The sequence below is a fragment of the Chironomus tepperi genome, unplaced genomic scaffold, assembly GCF_022539635.2.
Source record: "Chironomus tepperi strain 1889 unplaced genomic scaffold, CSIRO-AGI_Ctep_v1 contig_376, whole genome shotgun sequence".
Taxonomy (NCBI): domain Eukaryota; kingdom Metazoa; phylum Arthropoda; class Insecta; order Diptera; family Chironomidae; genus Chironomus; species Chironomus tepperi.
Genome location: NW_027226498.1, coordinates 4,951,489 through 4,973,892, shown reverse-complemented (window position 1 = coordinate 4,973,892; position 22,404 = coordinate 4,951,489). Strand labels below are relative to the sequence as shown.

The 22,404-nt window shown below is 29.1% G+C and overlaps 2 protein-coding genes across 3 annotated transcripts in view; one reads left to right on the top strand and one right to left on the bottom strand.

The window, feature by feature from the left end:
- Positions 1–469: 469 nt before the first annotated feature.
- Atg16 (Autophagy-related 16) overlaps positions 470–22,404 on the top strand; it is a 44,049-nt gene continuing 22,114 nt past the window's right edge. The window contains exons 1-5 of one of the 2 annotated variants that reach the window (XM_070647432.1): positions 470–760; positions 880–1,141; positions 1,219–1,470; positions 1,914–2,203; positions 2,706–2,851. In XM_070647432.1, the coding sequence (XP_070503533.1) occupies positions 670–760; positions 880–1,141; positions 1,219–1,470; positions 1,914–2,203; positions 2,706–2,851 (1,041 nt within the window). In that variant the 5' untranslated portion in view covers positions 470–669. The remainder of the gene's footprint in view (positions 761–879; positions 1,142–1,218; positions 1,471–1,913; positions 2,204–2,705; positions 2,852–22,404) is intronic. The other variant, XM_070647433.1, reaches the window with a different exon arrangement.
- Positions 4,036–22,404, bottom strand: part of neo (neyo) — a 29,917-nt gene continuing 11,548 nt past the window's right edge. Inside the window, exons 2-6 of the mRNA XM_070647708.1 lie at positions 12,953–13,371; positions 12,700–12,860; positions 9,795–9,996; positions 5,310–6,697; positions 4,036–4,919 (exon numbers count right to left, since the gene is read on the bottom strand). Of these exons, the coding sequence (XP_070503809.1) occupies positions 4,720–4,919; positions 5,310–6,697; positions 9,795–9,996; positions 12,700–12,860; positions 12,953–13,287 (2,286 nt within the window). The 5' untranslated portion in view covers positions 13,288–13,371 and the 3' untranslated portion in view covers positions 4,036–4,719. The remainder of the gene's footprint in view (positions 4,920–5,309; positions 6,698–9,794; positions 9,997–12,699; positions 12,861–12,952; positions 13,372–22,404) is intronic.

Genomic DNA, 22,404 nt, shown 5'->3' with positions numbered 1-22,404 from the left:
TTTGTGTTATTTGAATATTTTTTGCATGCTTACTTATTTTTCATATATTCATTTATGTTTAAGAAAAAAATTATTGGGTAAGTGAGAATTGGGTTGAACTAAATAAACAAACAAATATTACATTCTGCAGAACATATTATTTCTATAACGGTGCAACAAGTTGCATATTTTTTTCCCTCGAAAATCAGTTTAAATAGGCAATAAAAGAATTATAAGCCTATACTGTGATATAATAATGCTTAATTCAACTTAATTTATGAGGTCAATTGATAATTTATTTGCTTAGAACGCAATTAAGCTTGTGATTGATGAAAGATTATTTATAAGAGTTCACATCCGTTTTAACGGTTTTTTGAGATTTAAATGTTTGATATTCCCCTGTGAAAAAAAATCGTAATTTTTCTTCTTCCTTTTGTTTACACAAATTTAATCACAACAATCATGAATAAATTCTTTAAAATTAATGTAATTAAGTGGATTATTTAATAAGAATTTTTATTGAAGATGTTATTTTAAGCAGCGAAACAGTGGAAACTGCATAATTTGTTGCAAGGACTTTGTTTGTTTACAAAAAATATTTTCCTCATATGTGCAAAAATTTTACATATTTTTAGTGAAATAGTTTGATAGAGTGTAATTTATACATAATTGAGTGCTTAATTAATAAAAATGACAGAAAATGATTACCGACAAAAGATTCTCGAACGTCTATTGGAAAGAAATAGCCGTGAAAGTTGCTTTCATGAGATAATTATAAACAGTGAGTCAGAATATTTCTAAAATTTCTCTCAATTCCATTGTTTTGTGGCATTCTATTGCAATTATTAATACAATGGAAGTGACTTTTAGTGACAATTGTCTTGTTTAATTGACTTACAGATCATCGTATTCTTGAAAAAAATCTTGAATTAAAGAGTGAGAATTTAGCATTAACAGTTGAGAATGAAAAACTACGAAATGGTCTTGGAGTTGGCGATTCCGCTGCACAGGCTCGTATTCAAGTGCTCGAGAAAAAATTACTGGAGAAACAAGAAGAGCTGACTGATATGCACAAGCGTAAAGGTGATAATCAACAAATGATAATTGACTTAAATATAAAAGTAACAGAACTTCAGAAACAGTTGGAGTCAAAGAACAACAGGTGAGATTTCCTATTTGATATGATAACAATCATAAAATTGGCAATAAAAAATTACTCATGTTGTGGATAATTTACAGTCTAATTGAGCAATCAAGACTCAATCAGTCACTCAAGGCTGAAGTACAAATGCTCACAACGAAAGTAGAAAAGTTTGAGGAACTTAATTCAACATTAAAAGACGAACATACAGCTCTCCATCTTCTACATTGTTCATTGGAAGATAAATTGAGAAAGACTCAGACAGAAAATAGTCAATTGGTTGAACGGCTTATGAAATTTAAGGCAAAAGATGCCGAAAAGATGAACGAGGAGAATGAAACATTCTTACGGTGAGTTAATTGATGTAGATTTTGTGGGTCGATTTTGGTGAAATTAGATGCATCTGGATTATGACTTCCTTTTTATAGTTTTGATTATATATAAATTACAGAGCTTGAAATTGACTCAATCTTTGAATAGAAACTCAACTCTGTTTAAAATTTGAGTCGATTTTGAGCTCTGATGAATCATATGGATATAAATTCAAAAAATAGACAAAATCGGCCCAAATAATTTAATTGTTTTCGATTTTTTGCAATGAATTCCTTCAACATGCAAAAATTCCTGTGTTTGTCCTTTCCGTCCCAAATTTTTCGCTATCAATCTGTAAAACTATGTTGTTGCAAATTAACACAACACAAAATAAAATCCCGATGCTTATTTATACACACTAACATTCACGAAAATAAAAAATAAAATATGAAAAATCGCACGGATGATTGGAAACCAACAGATTTGGATCATTATTTTCCAGAAAAAAGAATGATGCGATGAAACGGGAATTAGCGGAAGCAGCACGAGATTCAAGTGCATCGTCGCCGCTTCCAATTAATGAAGATTATTTTTCTGGTGCTTATGGAAATGCATCGAATGTGTATTTTGGCGATGAAATTCCAAATCGTGTACATTTACAATTTGATGCACATGATGGTGAAGTAAATGCTGTCAAATGGTCACCGTTGGAACGAATTGTAGCTACTGGTGGAGCTGACAGAAAAGTCAAACTTTGGGATGTTGGAAAAGGTAAATTAACTGAAATTCTTTAAAATTAAAAATTTATACTTTTTTACAATAATAACAAACAGGACCTTATCTTATCAATACAAAATTCGATATAACTTTTGTATCTTTTAAAAACTAAAATTTTTATTGAGAAACGTTTATTATCTGCACGGTTTAATCTAATCACTTGCATAATAATGGTATTTTTTTCACTTAATAAATATTTAATCCATAGCTCGATTTCGGCTCAATTTTTACATTGAATTAGTTGACTCTTTCATACAAAATCCTAGTCGATTTCGAGGTCTGGATTTATAAAATTAATTTTGTTTACCTGTTTCCCGAGCGACACATCATGATAATGATGTTGTAAATGCCAGTAAAGCATTCATGAAGACGTTTTCCGACTGTCAAATAATCGTCATATGACGACTACAGCTTCATTGTCATGATGTGTGTTAATATAATGAATTAAATCAAACAAAAATTCTGAAACAAATTTCTTTTTTTTCATCAAAATTAGGAAATACATATGAACTCCGAGCAAACCTCATAGGAAGTAATCAAGCTGTCAATAGTCTAGACTTTGACTCAACGGGTACATTAATTTTGGGAACATCTAATGATTTCGCGAGTAGAGTGTGGGGAATAGCTGATCATCGACTAAGGGTGAGTAAAAAAATCCTTTTGATTTATTATCGAAAATTTTTCTTTATTTCTCGAAAAATGTTTATTTATTACAAAAATTTACGGCGATTAACTCTTCGAATTGAAACTTTTGCAAATTAATACTTTTTGTGTCTTCACATCAATGCTCATGAGCCATGGATGATAATTCTTTTTATTTTATTAATCTTATAATCTAAATTGTTAAATAATCTTACTTAATGTTTTTTTCGTGAAGTTCACACTTTAATTCATTTGTTAGTACAAAAATATAAAATTAGGAAGTAGATGTAGGCGGGGTTTTTAATTTTTAAATAATTTAAATTAAAAAAATTACTAAATTTAAAAATTGATCTACGATTACTTTTGCTATGGAAGTTTTGAATGGATTAAGTTATTGCTAAGTTTTAGGTGCCTTAATGGTTTCACAACTTAATCTAAGTTTTTAAGAAAATTTCTCAAACCATTTAACAGCCCTAATCCCTTACTAAACCAGAGAAAAAGCACTTCCATAGGTGCACCTACAAAATAACAAATTCCCATTGCCAATCCATTCAAAAATTTCATATCTTTTCATACTGATTGTAAGCAAAAATAAAATTTGAAAAATTCTCAAATTTAATTTTTTTCCTACAATATTTTATCTGATTTTTTGATTGGATTTGAGAGGATAAGGCGATATTTTTGATTCAATTAAATCTCATTCCTACAAAAATTGTTCAATTATAACTTATCATGTCTCACAAAAATATCTCATCGTCCTTACTTCCAATAATTTTCTTCTCTAATTTCCTATTTACTATTTTTTTTTCAACTTCTAATGTCTCTTAATTTAATCATAATGTCGTCTCACACACTCTTAGCAAAATTGTATTAATTAAATATAATAAAATAATCTAGAGCGATCAGTTCATGATGGCGACATTAATTGCATAGAAAAAAAGTTAATTATTATTAGCTAAATTAATTAAATATTAATTTTTAATTGAAATGCTATTGTTGATGCTTGAAATGCATGTAAATTCTTACTTCAATAATTACCATTTTACTGTCATGGCGTCATTTGCTTTTAATTACTAACATTAATTTTAAGTACTTTTTTTTTCTTCAAAAAACCAAATTTCAATAAAAGAAATAGACATGTTAGTTAATTTAAGGATTTTTGAAATCCATTGAACGATTAATGTATACCAAAATGTATAGCAAGAAGCATTTTTTGATTTTTTTCCATAATTTCTTACAATCTACAAAGTTTTTGTTGATGCTTGGAGGCTCCAGAAGAATTTAAAATATTGTCAAATTACAAAAATGAAGTCAAATTCTGAATTTCTGTTTGTACTCGTAGAGTTAGAGTCGTGTTGAATGTATATTTTAGAATATTCTCCATAACATACTGTGGTGGTAAGCCGCATACAGAATGTAATATCGAAAAATTCTATTAAGCCACAACACAGGATTTTTGATCGCTAGATACAAAAAAATGTTAATTTTTTGAACAGCTTGAAAGGTCTTGTGTTCTAATGACAATAACTATTTCATGATTTAAAACTTTACTTCCAAAAACTGCTTTCTTGAAATATTTTTCCAACCTTGACTTTGAACACACTTTACTTTCATTATTGTCTGCAACCTTATTCATACCAAATATGTTCAAAACTCAAAACAACTCATGCAAACTATTAAATTACTTCTTACCAAAAAAGCTTTCTCCTGGAACCTCCAACAAAACAGTTGTTTGTTTAATGAGGAGATGTTTTTAAAAAATATTGCATTAAAAAAAAGTATTTAAATTAAATTAAATGCTTAAAGGTGATGAAAATCCCTTTTTAATTCTTAAAAAAGATGCCCAATTAATTTCGTTGTTGTCTTCATTAAAAGTGTCGACCTGCATATCCGGAATCGTAAATTTTACACATCGAATCTGTTCGACTACTTGATCCACTTTGAATTTGTGATGAAATTGTTGAATTCTCAAAGTCTTTTTGTTTCTGACGTCGCTGATAAACAACGGTCCATACAGCAATAACTGCTAATTGTGCCAATAAAAATACGGTAGTTGCAACGATGAGCCCTATTTACGCAACGATAAAAAGATAAATAGATAGAAGAGTGAGCATTAAATGATAATTATGATATGAGTATCAATAATATTGTTCATAATTGTTAGCTTGGTTGCAAATACGCGCATTTTTCCCGTTTGAAGAATTACTTGATCATTCACAATGACTGAGTTACTTGACGATTGAGTAGTTTTTGATGTGAAAATTAGATTAATTAAATTATTATTATATATTTTCTTAGTTTTTTTAAAAATAAGTATTTTGTCGTCATGAGAAAACTACACAAAACAAAGTCATAAAATCGATTTGAACAAACATTTCTGTTAGTGTTCTAAATTCTTAACTGCGCTCTTAATATGCAACTAGCCACAACATCCTGTCCAATTAAATTTACAACTTACCCATTCCATTAACGCAGAAGCTTTGTGAATCTGGCTTAGCATAGAAAACTGTTTCACTACTGCTAACTGTTGGCTTGGCTTGTTGTTGTTTATTCGCAAATCCAAACTTGTCAGTAATTTGAATTGATTGTACCAGTAACATATCTTCATGTGGATTCTTTTCTGCACTACGACGTTTTCTTTCATTTGTAATTACATCTGTTGTTGTTACATTGACTGATCGACGTTTTCTTCCGAATGAAATAATTGATCTCAATTCACCGCCAAAGTCTTCCTCGTCACATTGAACTGGTTCACATGTAGGCATGCATGGTGTAACTAAAGCTCTGAATTGGACTGTTTGTGATGATGGAAATTTGAATGCATCGAAATGTGAGAGAAGAATTTTTCCGGAATTTGGATGTTTGTAAATTGGTCCCATAATGAAATGATCAGTTGGACATCCTCGTGCATCAATCAATGTAATTTCTCCACTATCAGCTCCATCCATGGCAACGAGCTCTCTTACGAAAATTTCGTATGGACTTTGTTCGTCTAAAATTTCAAATTTCAATGCCAATGGGTCACCAACCTCAGCTGATTGCTTCATTTCGCTACCATCGCGTGTGGTTATTTTCATGACAACATTTGGTGAATCGACAATTACTTCTTCTGATAATGCTGGCTCAATATCTCCTGTAACACCCAAATCAACATCATTCGAGACAGTCTTATTAGTTAAATCGTATTGACATGTAAGCGCCAATCCAAGATCAGATGACGTAACAATCATATCGTGGTGTTGAATAACTACATCATTTAAGTATCTTCCTAGGCCATTTTGACGTACATTACATTCAATATCTTGATAACCCATTCGAAGTTCAAATTCAAGTGAATTCTTAACATCAATTGAGCACGAATTTGGTGCTCCCTTTGCATAAACTTTACCATCGAACAATTTTGATGTACGAATCTTTGCAATCATATCGCCGGCACGACATTCAATTGTGACATTGTAGCATGACGAGAGTTCATAGGTTGCGGCTTCTGGCACTTCAAGGTATGGATCTTGGATATCGGATAATGTTGCGCGACTGTGATGGCTCAAACGGCAAACCATTTCACCGGTATCGTTATAATCGTATGAATGGCAACGGTATGGAGAACTAAGGCAAAGTTCACGACATTCATCAACGCTTCCGACATCTTGGTAAACTGAATCGACTGTCTTGAGAATTTTGCCCGACATTCTCTTGAATTCGCATAATTTGTTTGGTTCTTCGGCACAATTATTTTCTAAATATTCGGCTCCTTCTTTTGGTTGGATTGCTGATAACGTTCCTAATGTGAGACGATCCATTTCTGACAATTCGCATGTTCCAGTTGATGCATACCAATTAGCCGATCTATTCAGAAACATAAATGAAAATATTATTTATAAAAATATTTTTACGGAAGTATAAGTGGAAAGAAGAAAGGATAAGACTTAAAACAGACATTCTTCATACATGAAATTCATCTTAAGGGGAGTTTTTTTCTTAATTAAAGCTGAATTCCTTTTCATTACTCTTAAACCAATGTTTTAAGGTTTTAAGAACAATATATTAATTTTTTCAAAGCCATGCTTGTGTTACCAGTTTGTCTTGAAGATAAGAAAGCATAGAATCAATATGAATTCCATTCAATTTTCAAAAAAGCTAAATTCTAATGGTCATTTTCCTCTGTGTTTCTATTTTGCTTTGAATAAACCTCTTAACGATGATTTATAATATTCGCAAGTGAATAAGCATTGAAAGGTTAAAAGACAGCACATGCTCAATGCATAAAAACAGAAGAATAATGATTTTTCTTATTTACTCGTTTTGTGATCTTTTGTATTTTTCCCTATGATTTAAAGATCGTGTGCTATTGTTTATTTTATCATAGGGGATTAGAACTTTCATTTATCGTGTGTTGATTCTGTTAAAAAAATTTTTTATTCTTGCAGCTAAACAATAAATAATTTTGTAGTGTCGGTATTTTTTTTTCGTCGCTTTTACTTTCATGCCATTTTTCATTTTCTTCTTTAAATCGCGATATTGAAAATAAAAATCAAGAATTTATAAGCTTTCATGTTATTAATGAGGTTTCGTTCAAAAGCAAATAAGAAAGAAGCACAATTTAGTCAAATGGAATTAAATAACGAAAATTGATATCTCATTACATTAAAGTATTGAATTAAACATCTACTAAATATAAACGACCTGTCATGAATCATGATCACCAGTATAAATATTATTATATCAAGAGGCTCTTTATTTCAATCTTTAAGATTTTGGCACAAAATGATATACATTTTCTATGTTTTGACCAAACTGTTTTGGACGTGGTGCTTAGCATTATTATTATTTTTTTTTGTTTGAAAAATGATACTTAATGTCAGTTTCAGTACCTCTTTACTGTCATTAATGTTTCAACAATATTTAATATATTGAATGAGCATATGGATAGATTTTTTGCTGCTGATTCTACCATACACACAATGCTATTGTGAAAGAGATGAAAACTTAGCAAGGTAAATTCTATAGTATTTAGCAAAATAGTTTTTTCATTGAAAAAGTACGCTTTTTCACTTTGACTGTCTAATCAAGTGTGAAATTGAATTGTTATTGCACTAAATGTCGGTCTATTATTCGTCTTCAATGAACTGAGCAAGTTAAAACTAATGAATTTTTTACCATCGTTGATTAATTGGCTTACTGAAGAACTTTTCTTTTTTGTCTATAATAACCAAGACTGAACTGCTAAAATTTATGCAAATAAAGAAATTTTATATGCCAAAAATGCGCTACTTTAAATTTAAAATTATCCAACTTCTTATTCCTTTTATCTTCGTTTTATCTTCATTCGCAATTCTATCAAAAAAGCGAGAAGAAATGAAAAATAATTTCAATACCGCAAATATACACACAATATAAATCTTAATCTTGTTATACTTTGACGCGTGTTGAAGTTTCTTTCTCATTCCATCATACAAATCACTTGATTTCTATTTAAATGACACTCAAGTAACAATAGTCAACAATTATTTGTAAATTGATAGTCTTTTATATGATTTAAAGACGGAAGCTTGTACTTATTGAGTCTTCAAGACACGATAAACAATCAATTTCTTTATTTGCCTATTCAGTCAGATTAAGGATATTTATTTCTAAATGATACTTGTGGAATTATTTTAAAACGCTTTAAATAACTTTTTCTTAATGATGGAATTTCTCTTATTGTCTTTTCTTGAAAAACTATTTCAATTATTCTTAATTACTCTATAAGAAGCATAAGAATAGTTCTAAAGAAATATTTCTTCTCATTTGTGTTAAAGAATGCACTAAAACCGTAGATGACGAAACAAAAGGCCCTACCGCGCGATCGTATGTATTTGTTTAATTATTAAGATTCACTTTGGCTCCATCAATTGATTAACATGAGAGTGAATCTAATACTTCTGTGGTCCTGTGTAGCTTTTCTTGTTACATATTATAGTACTCTCCACTGTATTATAGAGGAATTTATTTTTCATATTACAGAATAAATGATTTCGTACGAAAAGACGAAAACAACAATTAAATAAAAGAGCCATTAGAAACACGGCACCGCTGCTGCTGCTGATGATGCCAAAGAGTACAATAACCCTTATGCTATATGTTACTTTTCTTATGTGTTACGTAGATTGCTCACTCATTTTTGAGAGCTTGGAGATTAAATTAAATACTATGGGAACTTAGTCACTTTGGTGATGGTTTTTAATATTTTTATAAATTGAAGGGAAATTTTTGGGTGAAGCACACTTAATTGTATCAATTGAAAATTGGGTCTTGAACATTATTATTTGTATTAAAATGAAAATGTTAAAATATAAAAAATCGATCTATAATAATGAAACGGCGTCTTGAACTCTCAAATACAGACCACATCCTACACACTCGGTTTTTGTTATTTTCATTTCAAGGTTGTTGGTATAACATAGCGAACGTATCGTAAGTGAAATTGTTTTTTAACTGCCTTGCTTCACTTCACATTGTGTGTGCCGACTTCTTTTTGTTCCTTCTTTTTTCGTTCATTCTCTTCTTTTCTTTATTTATTTTTTATTTAATTCTCCAATATTTTAATGATGTACATATTTTATGCTCGCGAGTTATGATATTATACAGAGATTTAGCATGTTTTGACTAATGAATTTAAAATTCCATGAGAGATGTGTTTATGTAGATGATGTTTGCTTAATGTGCGGCTCTTTCATTGGTAACTATGAGAATATTCTCATAATGTTAGGACTGTTATTAAAATATTTTCATGCTTCTTTTACACATTAAATAATCGTGTATGCATAATAAAATATGAAAAAAGATCCATTTCATGTAGAATTGTCTTCGATTCAAAGCTATTCAAAGTACATAAATATCGCGTATTTCTTTCCATTTAATGTAATAATAAAAATAAACTGTCTTAAGTTATCATGAAACTCACCTGCAAAGGAAATCAGTCTCACCGAAGCACATTTCGTAACAATCTTGACGTGAGACGGCTGTTGCCGATCGCTTGATATGATCTTTCAATGCATAACCTTGGACTCTATCAATGCACCATGCTCTTTCGCAAGGTCGCATTTTCAAGCAAGATTTTTGTGCATAAATCGTAAACACGGGAAATTGTGATTTAGTTAAAGCACCTGTAAATGACAATGCGAAAAAAAATAAGAGAAAAATGTAGAGAATGTAATATTGGAGTATATGGATGGATATAAGATAATTGTAAGGAAAAATGTTGACTCGAATAACAGGATGGAAGCGAAAAGAGCAGTTTGTGCCTTTCCTCATATGTTTGTTCTTCAGGATATCATTAAAAGTCAGTGAGGTCATAAATTTACAATTTCCTCAAACACTATTGACTCGTGACTATATAATAACAACTTAATAGCTTCATGAATATTACCGTAAAAATATCTATATGTAAATCGCAGGAAGGAAGATGAATGGAAGGTAAATATCAAAAGAACATAAGCCTTTCTTCTTTTTCTTACTTTTTCAACGCTATTTAGTTCATCTAATCGCATTTTTATGTTGAATTATCAATTCATGTTGAAATATTAAGAAAAAAAAGTTCATAGAAATTATTGAATTAATGAGCTCAGCTTCTGTTACATTCATACAAGTTATACATTTGTGTAGATTATAAAAAAGCGATTCAAAAAATCTTTCATGATTTAAATTACGAGGCACTTGCACTTGTAATTAATCTTCTTTTAATGTACGTTAATAATAATGTACTGTGTAAATTTTATACTATATGAATGTGAGATTATCAAAGGAAATTTTGCTATTAATATAGTAAAAAAAATGAACATGTGTTCTTAATACGTTACAGTCACGGAAACTTTCGATCTCATGAAAATAAGAGAAAGAATTTACTTTTATTAATTGAGATGAAAATTGAAAAGAAATAGAATAAAGACTTCTTCCGGATAGTAAAAATCATGATCACTTAAAAATTATTCTAATCATTTTCTTGAGGAAGTGGAGGATAAATGTTCTCGCAAAAATTATAATTAAGCAAACATATATATCAAGTATATGCAATTCAAACAGAAGCATAATAAACCATCATGCAAGCATTAAAATATTTAATGGTTCATTCACTGCTCTACACACTCAACAAATATTCTTTACTCTTTGTTCTGTCTCATTTCCATTCTTGTGCCTCATGTGCTTTCGGCTATCTTCTTCAGCATAATGACTTATTAATTCAATATTAATTATTCTTTAACACATGAGTGATTTTTATATTTATTTATAGTGTTAAAAGAGTAAAAAAAAATATTAAATTAGATGAAACATTAAATTGAAGTCACTGACACCTCAAAAAGGAAGAGAATAAGAGGAAAAATATAAAAAAATGAAGCCTAAAGCTGGATATTTCATGCTGATAATTACAATCTATATTTTATTCTTTACACAAACTAAAGTGTAATTTTTTCACTATAAAAAAACTACATCGCACATTAAAGAATTAAACATATACTTGTAACGTGACTAAAGGTGACTGAATGATAATGAATTATTATCATAGAAAAAATCTGTAACATAATTGTGATTGTGGAAAATAAAATTAAATAAATTTCATCTCAGTCATAACTGACAGGTTAATCAAAAGCTAATTATAGATAATTAAAAGATATCAAAAGCTGTCAGAATCCTAGTGTTGATGATTAGATTTTTTTGCAAAATTTAATTTCCTTTTATTATAGTTATTATTTGGAATTTTCATTCTTCCTATTCTCATTGGTACTTGATTCTTGAATCATCGTAATCGTCTTGTTAAAGGCTGCTTGCGGGTTATGTGTGTTTAATTTTATGGCTTATTTATGGTTCTTTTATATTGAAGTGTTAAAAAAATTAAATTTAAATTGTAAAAGAACTATAATAACTTATTTAGGGATTACTTGAGAAAATCACTAGGATTCAAGGAATAGGTGTCATGTTTATGACTTTCCTGAAACTATTATTTTAAATGAAATAATTACGTAGATATATAAGGTATAATTCTTACGGACAATCAAGCGCTATAAAGTTCTAGTCTTATAATAAACACATAAATGTACTACTTTGTATTGATCATTTTATTAAATCATTTTTTTAAATGATCAATAAAATTTAATGAAAAGTGATAACTTATTAAGTAGTTAAGCTTAAATCTACATCGATTTGATGAGACATGCATTAAAAAAGTATTAATGACTTCAATAAATATCTGTAAATGGTTTAGGTGTCAATAAAGCTTAAACTTTTTTAAGAACATTTTTATAATCAAACAATCGCGCTTCAATAAGTGGTACATTTATCACTAAAATATGAACTTTTATGGTTTAATTTACTACCTCAAGAATTGCTCAAGAACACCTAGCTCACAACAAATTTTAATTACATTAATAAAACATAAAACTTTTTAATCGACCATTTAACACGTTAGAAATTCTCATTGCATTTAAAATTATTAGGTATGAAAAACCGTTAAAAGATTCTCTTTTATTAATTTCACTAGAAACCTAAGATTAGCTTAAAAGAATGAACGCCGACATGCGTGTAAACGACTTACTGTGAAAAATGTATCTAACAGTCATATGAGTCAATATAGCTCTTTTCACTCTAAATAGAATTTTTTATACACCATAATTTCACTTTTCTTTTCCGTTCCTGTACTTTTTATTTTATCAGAGCGTAAATTAATATGAGGCACATGGGAATGGGAATGAAAATTAAGTTGAAGTAAAAATTGTTGACGCAGAATTATTTACATTACTTACAAGAGTCAACAAGATACATTATGGAATTTATCCACATCCATCATTATCTGTGTTTATTTATCGACTTCTTACCTTGCTGCTTGTCTGCATTTGATGTGAAGAGAACACATAAACCTGTTTCATAGTTGACCGATCTGCAAGAGTCATTTAATTGACATTGCTCTAAACAATCAGTTAACATTAAAGTGCCGGGAATAGAGTCGAGAATATCTTTTGGTGATGAGTAGACGTAGCTGTGTAAAAGATACAATAAAATTCCATGTAATAAGGGAAACAAAAGTTATGATAGAATCTCAATTATGACGCTTAATTATAAGACACTTACCCTGTAACAAGCTCAAAGCTTATATTGTCAATATTATCACAATCTTGCAATTCTTCACTCGATGTACTTTCGCTACTGCTCACTTCATTGTCTTCAATTGTTTCCGTTTGTAGTGTTGTCACTGGCAATGAAGGTATTACGGTTTCAGTTTGTGGCTGCGGCTGTTGTTGCTGTTGTTCAGCTGTTGATGCTTGTGCAACATTATCCTCAAGGGGTGCATCGGCTGCATTTTTGATTGGCAAGTCTATTCGTGATCTTCTCCTTGCATTTACAGATGTTGAGAAAATAACTAAACAAAGAACTACTAATATCTTATTAAACCTGAACATTTTCATTCTTTTTTACAATCTTCCTTTATTTGATTGCTTGTTTTAATGTATGAACGAACGATTGATGAACGTGTGGTTTTGTCGATGAAACTAAAAATAAAATAAGAGGAAAAAAAGAAATCAGTATAAAATTGAAGAAGGATAATTTTTTTTAACTTCAATTACTATTATCATTATTATTATGATTTGCTCAGTTACTCAATCATCATGATTAAATTATGAAATAAATGATCAGAAGAAGAAAAAAAATGTATACATTGGCATTGATTTTGAAATGATTTGAAATAATGAATGGGTGAGCAAGACAGAAGAAAAGAGAATATCGATCAGGTTGATTAAAAAATTATGCCGCATGCAAATTTCTTTTCTTCTTATTCTGTTTTTCGTTCGGCAAAATACAAATAACTGTTTTCTATATAGTGTTAGTACTATCTTTCTCGATCATCAAGTAGCTGCTAAGTAATAAGCTCAATGTTGGTATATAGAATAAAATAGCAAAAGAAGAAAAAATAAACAAAACATAAAAAAAATTGGAGCAAATCTGTACGGATTAATTTAAAATGTAATGAAAAAGTTAGGGTAACTGTTTAGGATGCATTTATGACGCACGTTAACATTTTATTCTAATTCTGTAATTTGAAAAGCATTTTTGACTAGATATTTACGTTTAAAACCATTTTAAGGCAAACTTCAAAATCTGTGTAAAAGACAAAAATTCTAATTCAGATCTAAACTTTTTCCTCAGCCAAACTAATTTGTAATCTTATTCGTTAATGTACAAAACTATGCTTAAAACTGTTCAATTTCTGCAAAATGTATTGAAAAACGCAAAGCTAACAAAATCTCGATTTCATTTTGTTTTTAAAGTAATAACACTAAACAAAAATCAACTGTTATGAAGATATGACCCTGAGCATATTTATGGAATTTAATCGACAACATAATGTAAAAGAAAGAAGAAAATAAATGTTGCAGTTTTGTTTAGCTTGCTAACATTTTGTTGTAAAAAATTATAATATAATCCAATCAATAACTGTAATATAATTCATTACAATCATCATTGATTGCAAATTGTGCAACAAGCTTTTAGAAATGTTCATGAGTTTATTCGTATAGTCAAAAAGAAAATATACACAATTTGCTGTGTTTCTGCTTTTTTTGTTGTTGAAAAAAAAAGCCGGTCAGTAAGTGAATTTTGTGAGAGATTTTTACTTTTTTATGTTCTGAATTTTCTATTAAATTTTGCATTTTAAATTTATGTTAAATAGTAAAAGCTGAGTCAAAACTCAACTCTATTTCTATTTAGTTTCTCTTGTTTAATTCCATTATGTGAAATTACCTTGAGCTAGTTCTGATGAGAGTGAAAGATATGTATTCACTGTGAGAAATAATTTATTGAGATTGAGGATTTTTATTATAACTCTTATTGGATTATTTTGCTGTTTGAGAAAATATGATAACGAAATTATCGTATTGCAACAAGTCAAATTGTCTTCTTCATGTTGTTTATCAATCGTTTCAAGTGCATTTTATGTAATAACAATATTTAAATTATTTTACTCACTTACTCAGCATGATTTGACGAAATTCATGAACATTGTATTCATTTATTTAAATGCATATTTTTGCTAAGTAAACTATTCATAATTTTTCCCTGAGTGTACCAATAAAATTATGCTAATCGCTCAAAAAAAATTCACACCAAAATAGTAACAATAATTATGAAAATAAAAGAATTATTTTTTAAAACATACAATTGAATTCTTGGTCAACTTGCTCAAACCAATTCACTGTCTGTTTTACCGTTTAAGAGTTAACAAAAAGCGTAAAAAGCGAAATTTATGATTCAAGCTTACGAAAGAGAACATTTATGCTTGTAAAGGTAATGAAAGAAATTACAGAATGGCAGTGTGACGGCTTATTGAAGGTAACTCATACTTAACGGATTTTAAAACTTGAATGAATTAAACATAAACAATGAAGGAAGAAATTATGGGAAATTAGGCGTTTTAATGAGATGAAGAAATTAAAATTGTATCATATGAAAGAGAATTTGGGCCACCAACAACATTGTTTTTTGATCAGCTTCATAAATATCGTGTGATAATCACGATCTTTTGCTCTTTCTTCTGATGATATTTTTATTTTATCGTATTTAAAGATAGAAAGACGTCGAGAACATAAAACTCTCGTTAACTTTTTATACACAGTCATTTTGTTTCTAACTTTAATTGTTCCTATCTATTTGTATGCATCTTAATTTACTTATTATTTTTCATTCCAATTTATGTTTCTATAAAATATGTTTTTGTTAAGTGAAATAAAAGTCAATTACGGAATCAACTTTTGCAAGATCAGGGGCAAGATCTTTATGAATTTCTTTCGAAATAAAAGCTAATGTGATTTTCTTTATTCTCTAATATTCTTATCAGCTCCTATGTACCTATTATAATTATTTTATTTCCTATACACTCTTTTAATAGGTACTTAAATTAAAATATATTACTTTAAAACCTTTTGAAAATCCCTATTCACATTTCTTCTTTAATTTATGCTAACCAGAATCAACAAGAATACTAGTTAATTAATAATGAGTATTTTAAAGTGACGACAACAGTTAACAAGAACGTTTGAAAATGTGCTGACAGTTAAATTGATTCTCGTACTTATCATTTTAATAACTTCGTGGGTATTATTTTATCATCTTGTGATGGTTGAGTTCTTGTTTCCTGATTTATTTCATGTTAACACACGATATTTTACACGCTTTTTCTTCTTATAAACTTGCAGAACGAAATGAGAAGAATTTCTTGGTAGCCTTTTTTGATTATTTATGACTTTTATTTAGAAGTATGTGAGTCGAAGTGGCTCGGTGGCGGAATGGTTTAGTACTTCGGTATATAATTATTGCAACACCGATCTATCGATCATGGGTTCGAGACTTGGCATGGGAAATTTTTCACATTTCCTTTTTCGAATCATATGTAGTGGAAACGCGGCTCACAGCCTCCCTTTGAAGGATATAGGCAGTAATGTCATCAAAGGAGTGGTTCTGATCCCACTATAAACTGTAGGTCTATTGAGTGCAGTGGTCTGGCGCACCCTCACTCGTTAAACAATCATTAGCCGCGTATCGCCCTAGCGCAGCTCTGGATCTTAAAGATCTGAATAGCTAAAAGGTTTTTTTTTTTATTTAGAAGTAGTCTACATCTTCATTAGTATTCATTGACAGATAAGAATAGTGTCTTGATGTCTTGATTGTTAATACGCTGACCTTAGTCAAATGGTTCTACAAAATCTGTCCAAAACAAACATTGAGAAACGACGGTTTAGTGTCATGTATTCTTTTATTTAAAGGTGGTAATGACTTCTGATCTTAGATTAAAAAATTTATAAAAGAGGTCAAATTTACAAAAAAAGACTATGATGTATGTGAAATCTAAGAAGCTAAAAGTGATATACATGATCAAATCGCCATGATTAATTGCAATTTTCTGAAGAAGCTAAATTATTCATATTTTGCAATAATTTTAATCGGATCTGTCAAGTATTCTCATCTCAAAACTACTCTTGCACAAGAAGCTAGGTTTGTAAAATTTGTGGGAATTTTTTATGCTTTTATGTTCAAGATGTAGATCTACACTACCGAGAATTTGTTTATTTTTAGACGTTCATTGAACTATAAAACATATTATTGTTCAGCAGTAAAATGACATTGATCGACTTTCAGACGCTGTAGATACTGTCCAAAATTTATGCCCATAACATTTAATACTTGTTAATGTACTTCTATTAGCCAACCTATAATAAAAACTTAATAAAAATGGTTTTGCAATGTTTTCTATTAAGAACCGATTAAACGCTTCTAGTTTTGAAGTGCTTTTTTTAACAAAAAATCATCAAAATTAAAAAATAACCTTAGCTTCTAAAATTGCCGCCAAACCAACTTCTGAGAGTTTTGCCTCACACAATAAAAAACCACAATAAAATTGAATGTGAAACCTAACAGAAAATAAAATTACATAGAACTTAAACAATTTATAGCAAATTAATTCTTATTCGCATCTACCTCAGCTGTAAATTACAGCAACGGAAATATTCCTGGCAACGCCCCGGCACTTCCTAGAGGAGATGTAAGCCGTCATCGTGATTAATTAGAAATATATTAAACTAGAAACATTTTACAGTTTACTTTACCGCAGATTTATTACTTAATGCAATTTATAAGTAATAAAAAAATCATAATTTCATCTCGTAATGTCTTACCGTGAAATTTTTGATTACAAACAAAAGTCACCGATCTAGTTGCACATTTTTTATGACTTTTTCATTCGAATAGAACAAAGTTTCTTAGATTCAAGTTTCTGTGATATGAAATAAATTTGCTCAACTTAGTCGCTCCGTATCATTTGATGTCTCTAGTTTGCGGTCATATTATTAAACAAGATGCTACATCTTAATCTCAGTAGAATTTTTTATGCAGAATCAGACGCCTTCATATCTCAACTTTAATGCTTAGTAGTCGAGAATGGGTGAATGACCATAAAAAATTGACAAATTAAATAATCAATGATCAAATAATTTCTGTCTTTAAATGTGATTTATGGAATAACTGGATTGAAATTTACACGACTTTTATAATTAATTGTAAAAATTGGACTGACCATGACATTCTTTTCTGTTTATTAAATAAAAGCTGTGATTTATTGAACTATTTTTACGATGATAGTAAATAATGTGAAGACGAGCAAGATTCATATCATATTATTCTGAGCTTATCAAAATGAGAGCTGGATTTATTAAAATCTAAAAAAACCTATCGCTATGAAATTTTGTGTTGTAATCAAAAAAGTTATTTTTCAAATCTAATTTATCATCCGATCTAGAATATTAAAACTCATCTGTTGTACAAATAATAAATTAATTTCCTGTAATTTATATTCTTAATCAGACCAAAAATCAAAGATTTGACTAATTTTATTTCTTTGTGCCAGGTAAAATAAATTATACAGATACCCTAAATTTTCGAAAGATACGAAGTTAAAACCCACAAATAATAAATTTAATTTTCCTACCATAAAAGTTGACATTACACTCTTTATTAGGCATTTTAAAGCAATTAATGTTTTTTTAATCCGAAGATTTATTACTTTATGATTGAACACGTTTAATATTAAATCCACATATAAAAAAATTAGATACTAAAATGCTCATGAACAATAATAATCACAGTATGATCATTAAAATGCATTAAGCTACCAATTGATGGTTTATTATCCAAAAAAAGATATTAATATTCAAGTGTCGTAGAGCAAATTGTAGAATCATTGATTGCATACAGCGATGAAGTTTACTACTATTAATATTAATAAAAAAGGTACAAGATGATCATCTTTTGGATTGGTAATAATACGCTTCTTCCATATTTAGTAATAAATTGTCATAACTAATATCTACAGCATCATCATCATCATCATAATTCTATTTCTTTTCATTCTTTATTTTTTGTTCAATCCGTTGTTGTCTGTAATTGATTCTGAGCTAGTTTTTCTTTTATTTATCATTTGCCGTTATCTTTAAACAAAAAAGTAATCGATTAGATTCTTTTACTGCTGCTATTTCTTTATATGTCAGATGTGGATTCACTCAATATTTAGCGCATTTTTTCTCTAGTAGATCCGCTTTGATTCTTTTTTTGCAATTTACGGAATGGGTGGCTTGCTGAGACATTTATGATTCGGGAAAATGTGTTATGTGACCGATTTAGATTTGTGCTTTCAAGATTTAAGAGGTGTAATTTGTTGAGCCATTATCTCTACCTACGCTGCAATTACGAATCTATTGGATGTTATTTGCTCGTGCTTCAGTGATTTAGATAATCTTTTGCGGAGGTTTTTGAGATTCTAAAGAGGACTTTGCAGATATATTTTCGAAGTTATGAAGATATTTTGCTTATGTGCCATTTAAAACAGAGAAGATGTAAACTTTCAGTAAATGTTAAGATCATTTACAGTTTTGTCGGAAGTTAAAAGAGAAAAAATTTATTTTTGTCAATAAATTTTGTTTATGAGTTTTAAAATATCAATAAGAGCCGATTGGCAATTTTTATTGTGCTTTACATTAAACTCAATTTCATATTTTTTACTGTGGCTATTTTTTTTTGGTATCGCTTACTTATCACGTTCGCTATTTAGGGAGGCGAGGGGGTTTACGATTTTGTAGCAATTTGAAAAAATTCATCATAACGAAACTTTATCTATTCTAATGTAATCATCAAACTAAATGCCTCCTGAATCTATGAAAGTAGGAAAAAACAGAATGAAAAAACTAAGCATAGGTATGAATTTATTCACTTTATCTTTTATTTATTTTATTCCATTCTCAGTTTAGAATTATAATTGGCCATAATAAGTATTTATTTGTTCATTTCATCTTTTACAAATAAATCTGTTTCTCTTTATTATACTTTTGCTTCCATTATTACTATTCGGGTGTCTCGTAGATATGCTGAAGGCTTTGTTTGTTATGTTTGGGTTCATGTCGATATAACTAATTCTACAGAGTACAAATTCTACTTTAACATTACAAATTCTATTTCAATGTTGATTATATTCAAGTCGGTATGCGATTCATTCAATTCTATGAGGCACAGTCTCATGCCTTTATCGACATGCTTGGAAGCATACTTTGGAATTCATTAGAAGTTTATTAATGACACAGTATTGAATGAACGATGGCTTCTAAATCATATACAAAAAAAATATTCAACTGATATACAAATTTGTATTCAACTGATGAGATTTGGATTTATTGAATTTTTATACAGCGTTTTATTGGATACATTCAACATCCATCTTAATGGAGCATTCTTAAACATAAAGCAATAATAAGAAGTAGAATATATAAAGTGTTCTTCTTAACGGTTTAGTGCTATTAATGAATTGATTTAACACTTTGTTATGCTTCGTTGATACTAAGAGGTATGTAATTCTCAGATGAATATAATAATGTAGGGTGGAAAAATGTAATGTTATAATAATAACTATATACTCACTCTACGGCTATTCTTTTTTTCTCAAGTTTTTTTTTATTATTCTTACAAAAACGTTCTATTGATTTTTTTCTCATTCCCTTTTAATAGCGGTAGGTATGCAAAGTTATTATGTAATATCTGCATTTCCATACGAATTAATGCTAACGGAACAAAATATTTTTTTTGCTGGTCATTTACCGATTTTCATTTTCATAAAAATATAACATTGATTCAGCAATATTTTTGCTTTTATTCTTAATTACCGTAAATGCTTGATAATAATGTAGACAGTATAGTAATGATGTGAGAAATGTATCCCAAAAATACATTTTTTAGAAATCTATGTGAAGAAATTGCAAGACTGGAAATTTATTAGATTATAAATATGAATAGAACAATTCAAAGCGAAAGTTGTTTTTTTTTACACTCAACATCTCTATTGTTTCTGCATTGTGCATAAAATGCTGACCAATTTTTAAATGACATTTAAAGCCTCTGGTAAAAGCGTTGAGAGAAGTCAGATTTGGGTTAATATTTCTCATAAGTTACTTACTTTCTTATGTTATACATTTTTTATTTATGACGATGTGAAGAAAAAAAAATTCTTTCTCAGACATGCATTGAACGAAAACGAATGAGAAATGAATTCATTGATTAAACACAGACGGATAAATATTTATCGAAGAAAATGTATGAAGTCCAGCCTTGTCTCTATAGATTTCTTTAGAATGTCTTACGTATCCATAAGAGTAAAAAAGTCATCTTTGTACTGTATTTGTAACTACTTTCATATGTAGAAAACATTTAGCTTGCAGCTTATTGTGTCCAACATAAACTCTTTTCCAACTCTTTTCAATTTTAATTTAATAAACAAAAAACATAAAGAGCATTAAATCTTCTGGAATTTACTGTGGATGGTGATGATAATGAAGAATGAAATGGTCGATTGATTTTATTCTCAAGGGGATTATAACTAGAATTTATTAATATAGACAGACTAGTAACATATAGGCAGATTTAGAAGAACCAGACGAGAAAACGTAAAGAAAAAAGTTGATGGAATAGGAGAAGTAGGTTCGACATAGCAAATGTTTTTATAGACTCATTCTTTTTAGAAGAACTCATGTGTTTAATTTGGAATTTATTGAATTTTTTAATGATAATGTCTTGATTACATTAATAATAAGTATGTGGACAACACAAACGAATGTTAATTTTTCCTCACGTATTCAATTCTTAGGCCTAATTATTTAGCGGTTTAAAATTACTGAAGGTATAAGGCTTTAGTTCAATTTGGTTGCAAGTAAGCATTCCAAAATGAGTCTTTGGTATGTTCGTGTCTATGCACCTTCATATTGTTTGACATAAGCATTGAAAGTGAATTTGTGTCAGTGTTCACCTCAATGAATTAGGAATAAAACTAGACGTTCTTAATTGTAAACTTGATCAACACGTTCTTGCCAAAGATAGTAAAATTGCGATATGTACATAAACATAAATCTTGCTTTAGCCAACAAGCCTTCTCACTTTCTAAAATAATTTTTCTTCATTTCATCTTGGTAGTAAATGCGATTTGTGTTACATTTTTACAATATATGTGTTTATTATCAATGAACGAAATAAATAAAAAATCGTATCCGACTTTATTTTAATCTGTTCATTCTGTAGATACTTTCTTCCTCTTTATTGTTTTTATAATTTCAATATACAAGATTCGCAGCATCATCATCGATTTATAAAAGATATGAATTATTTAACGGTACGTTTTGCTATTTTCTCTGAGTAAATTGAACGAGTACAAAATTGAAAGCAGTAAAAAGAAAATCAAGATATGAGAATTATGTGTATGAAGATGATGAAAATCTCTTTTTCTTTTTCATTATCAAGTGGATTATAAGAAAGAGAATTGAAAAAATAAAATTAAATTAATCACAAAAGTGATGATGACATAGAAATGACATTAAAACACAGATTTCTTTCAAATTAACAATCAATCGATTTTCTCTCTATTCAATTTATTTTCTTATCTTTTCTTTTTCACTAAGCAATAATCAAAGGAGAATTATTATTATTATTAAATGAAGCTGATT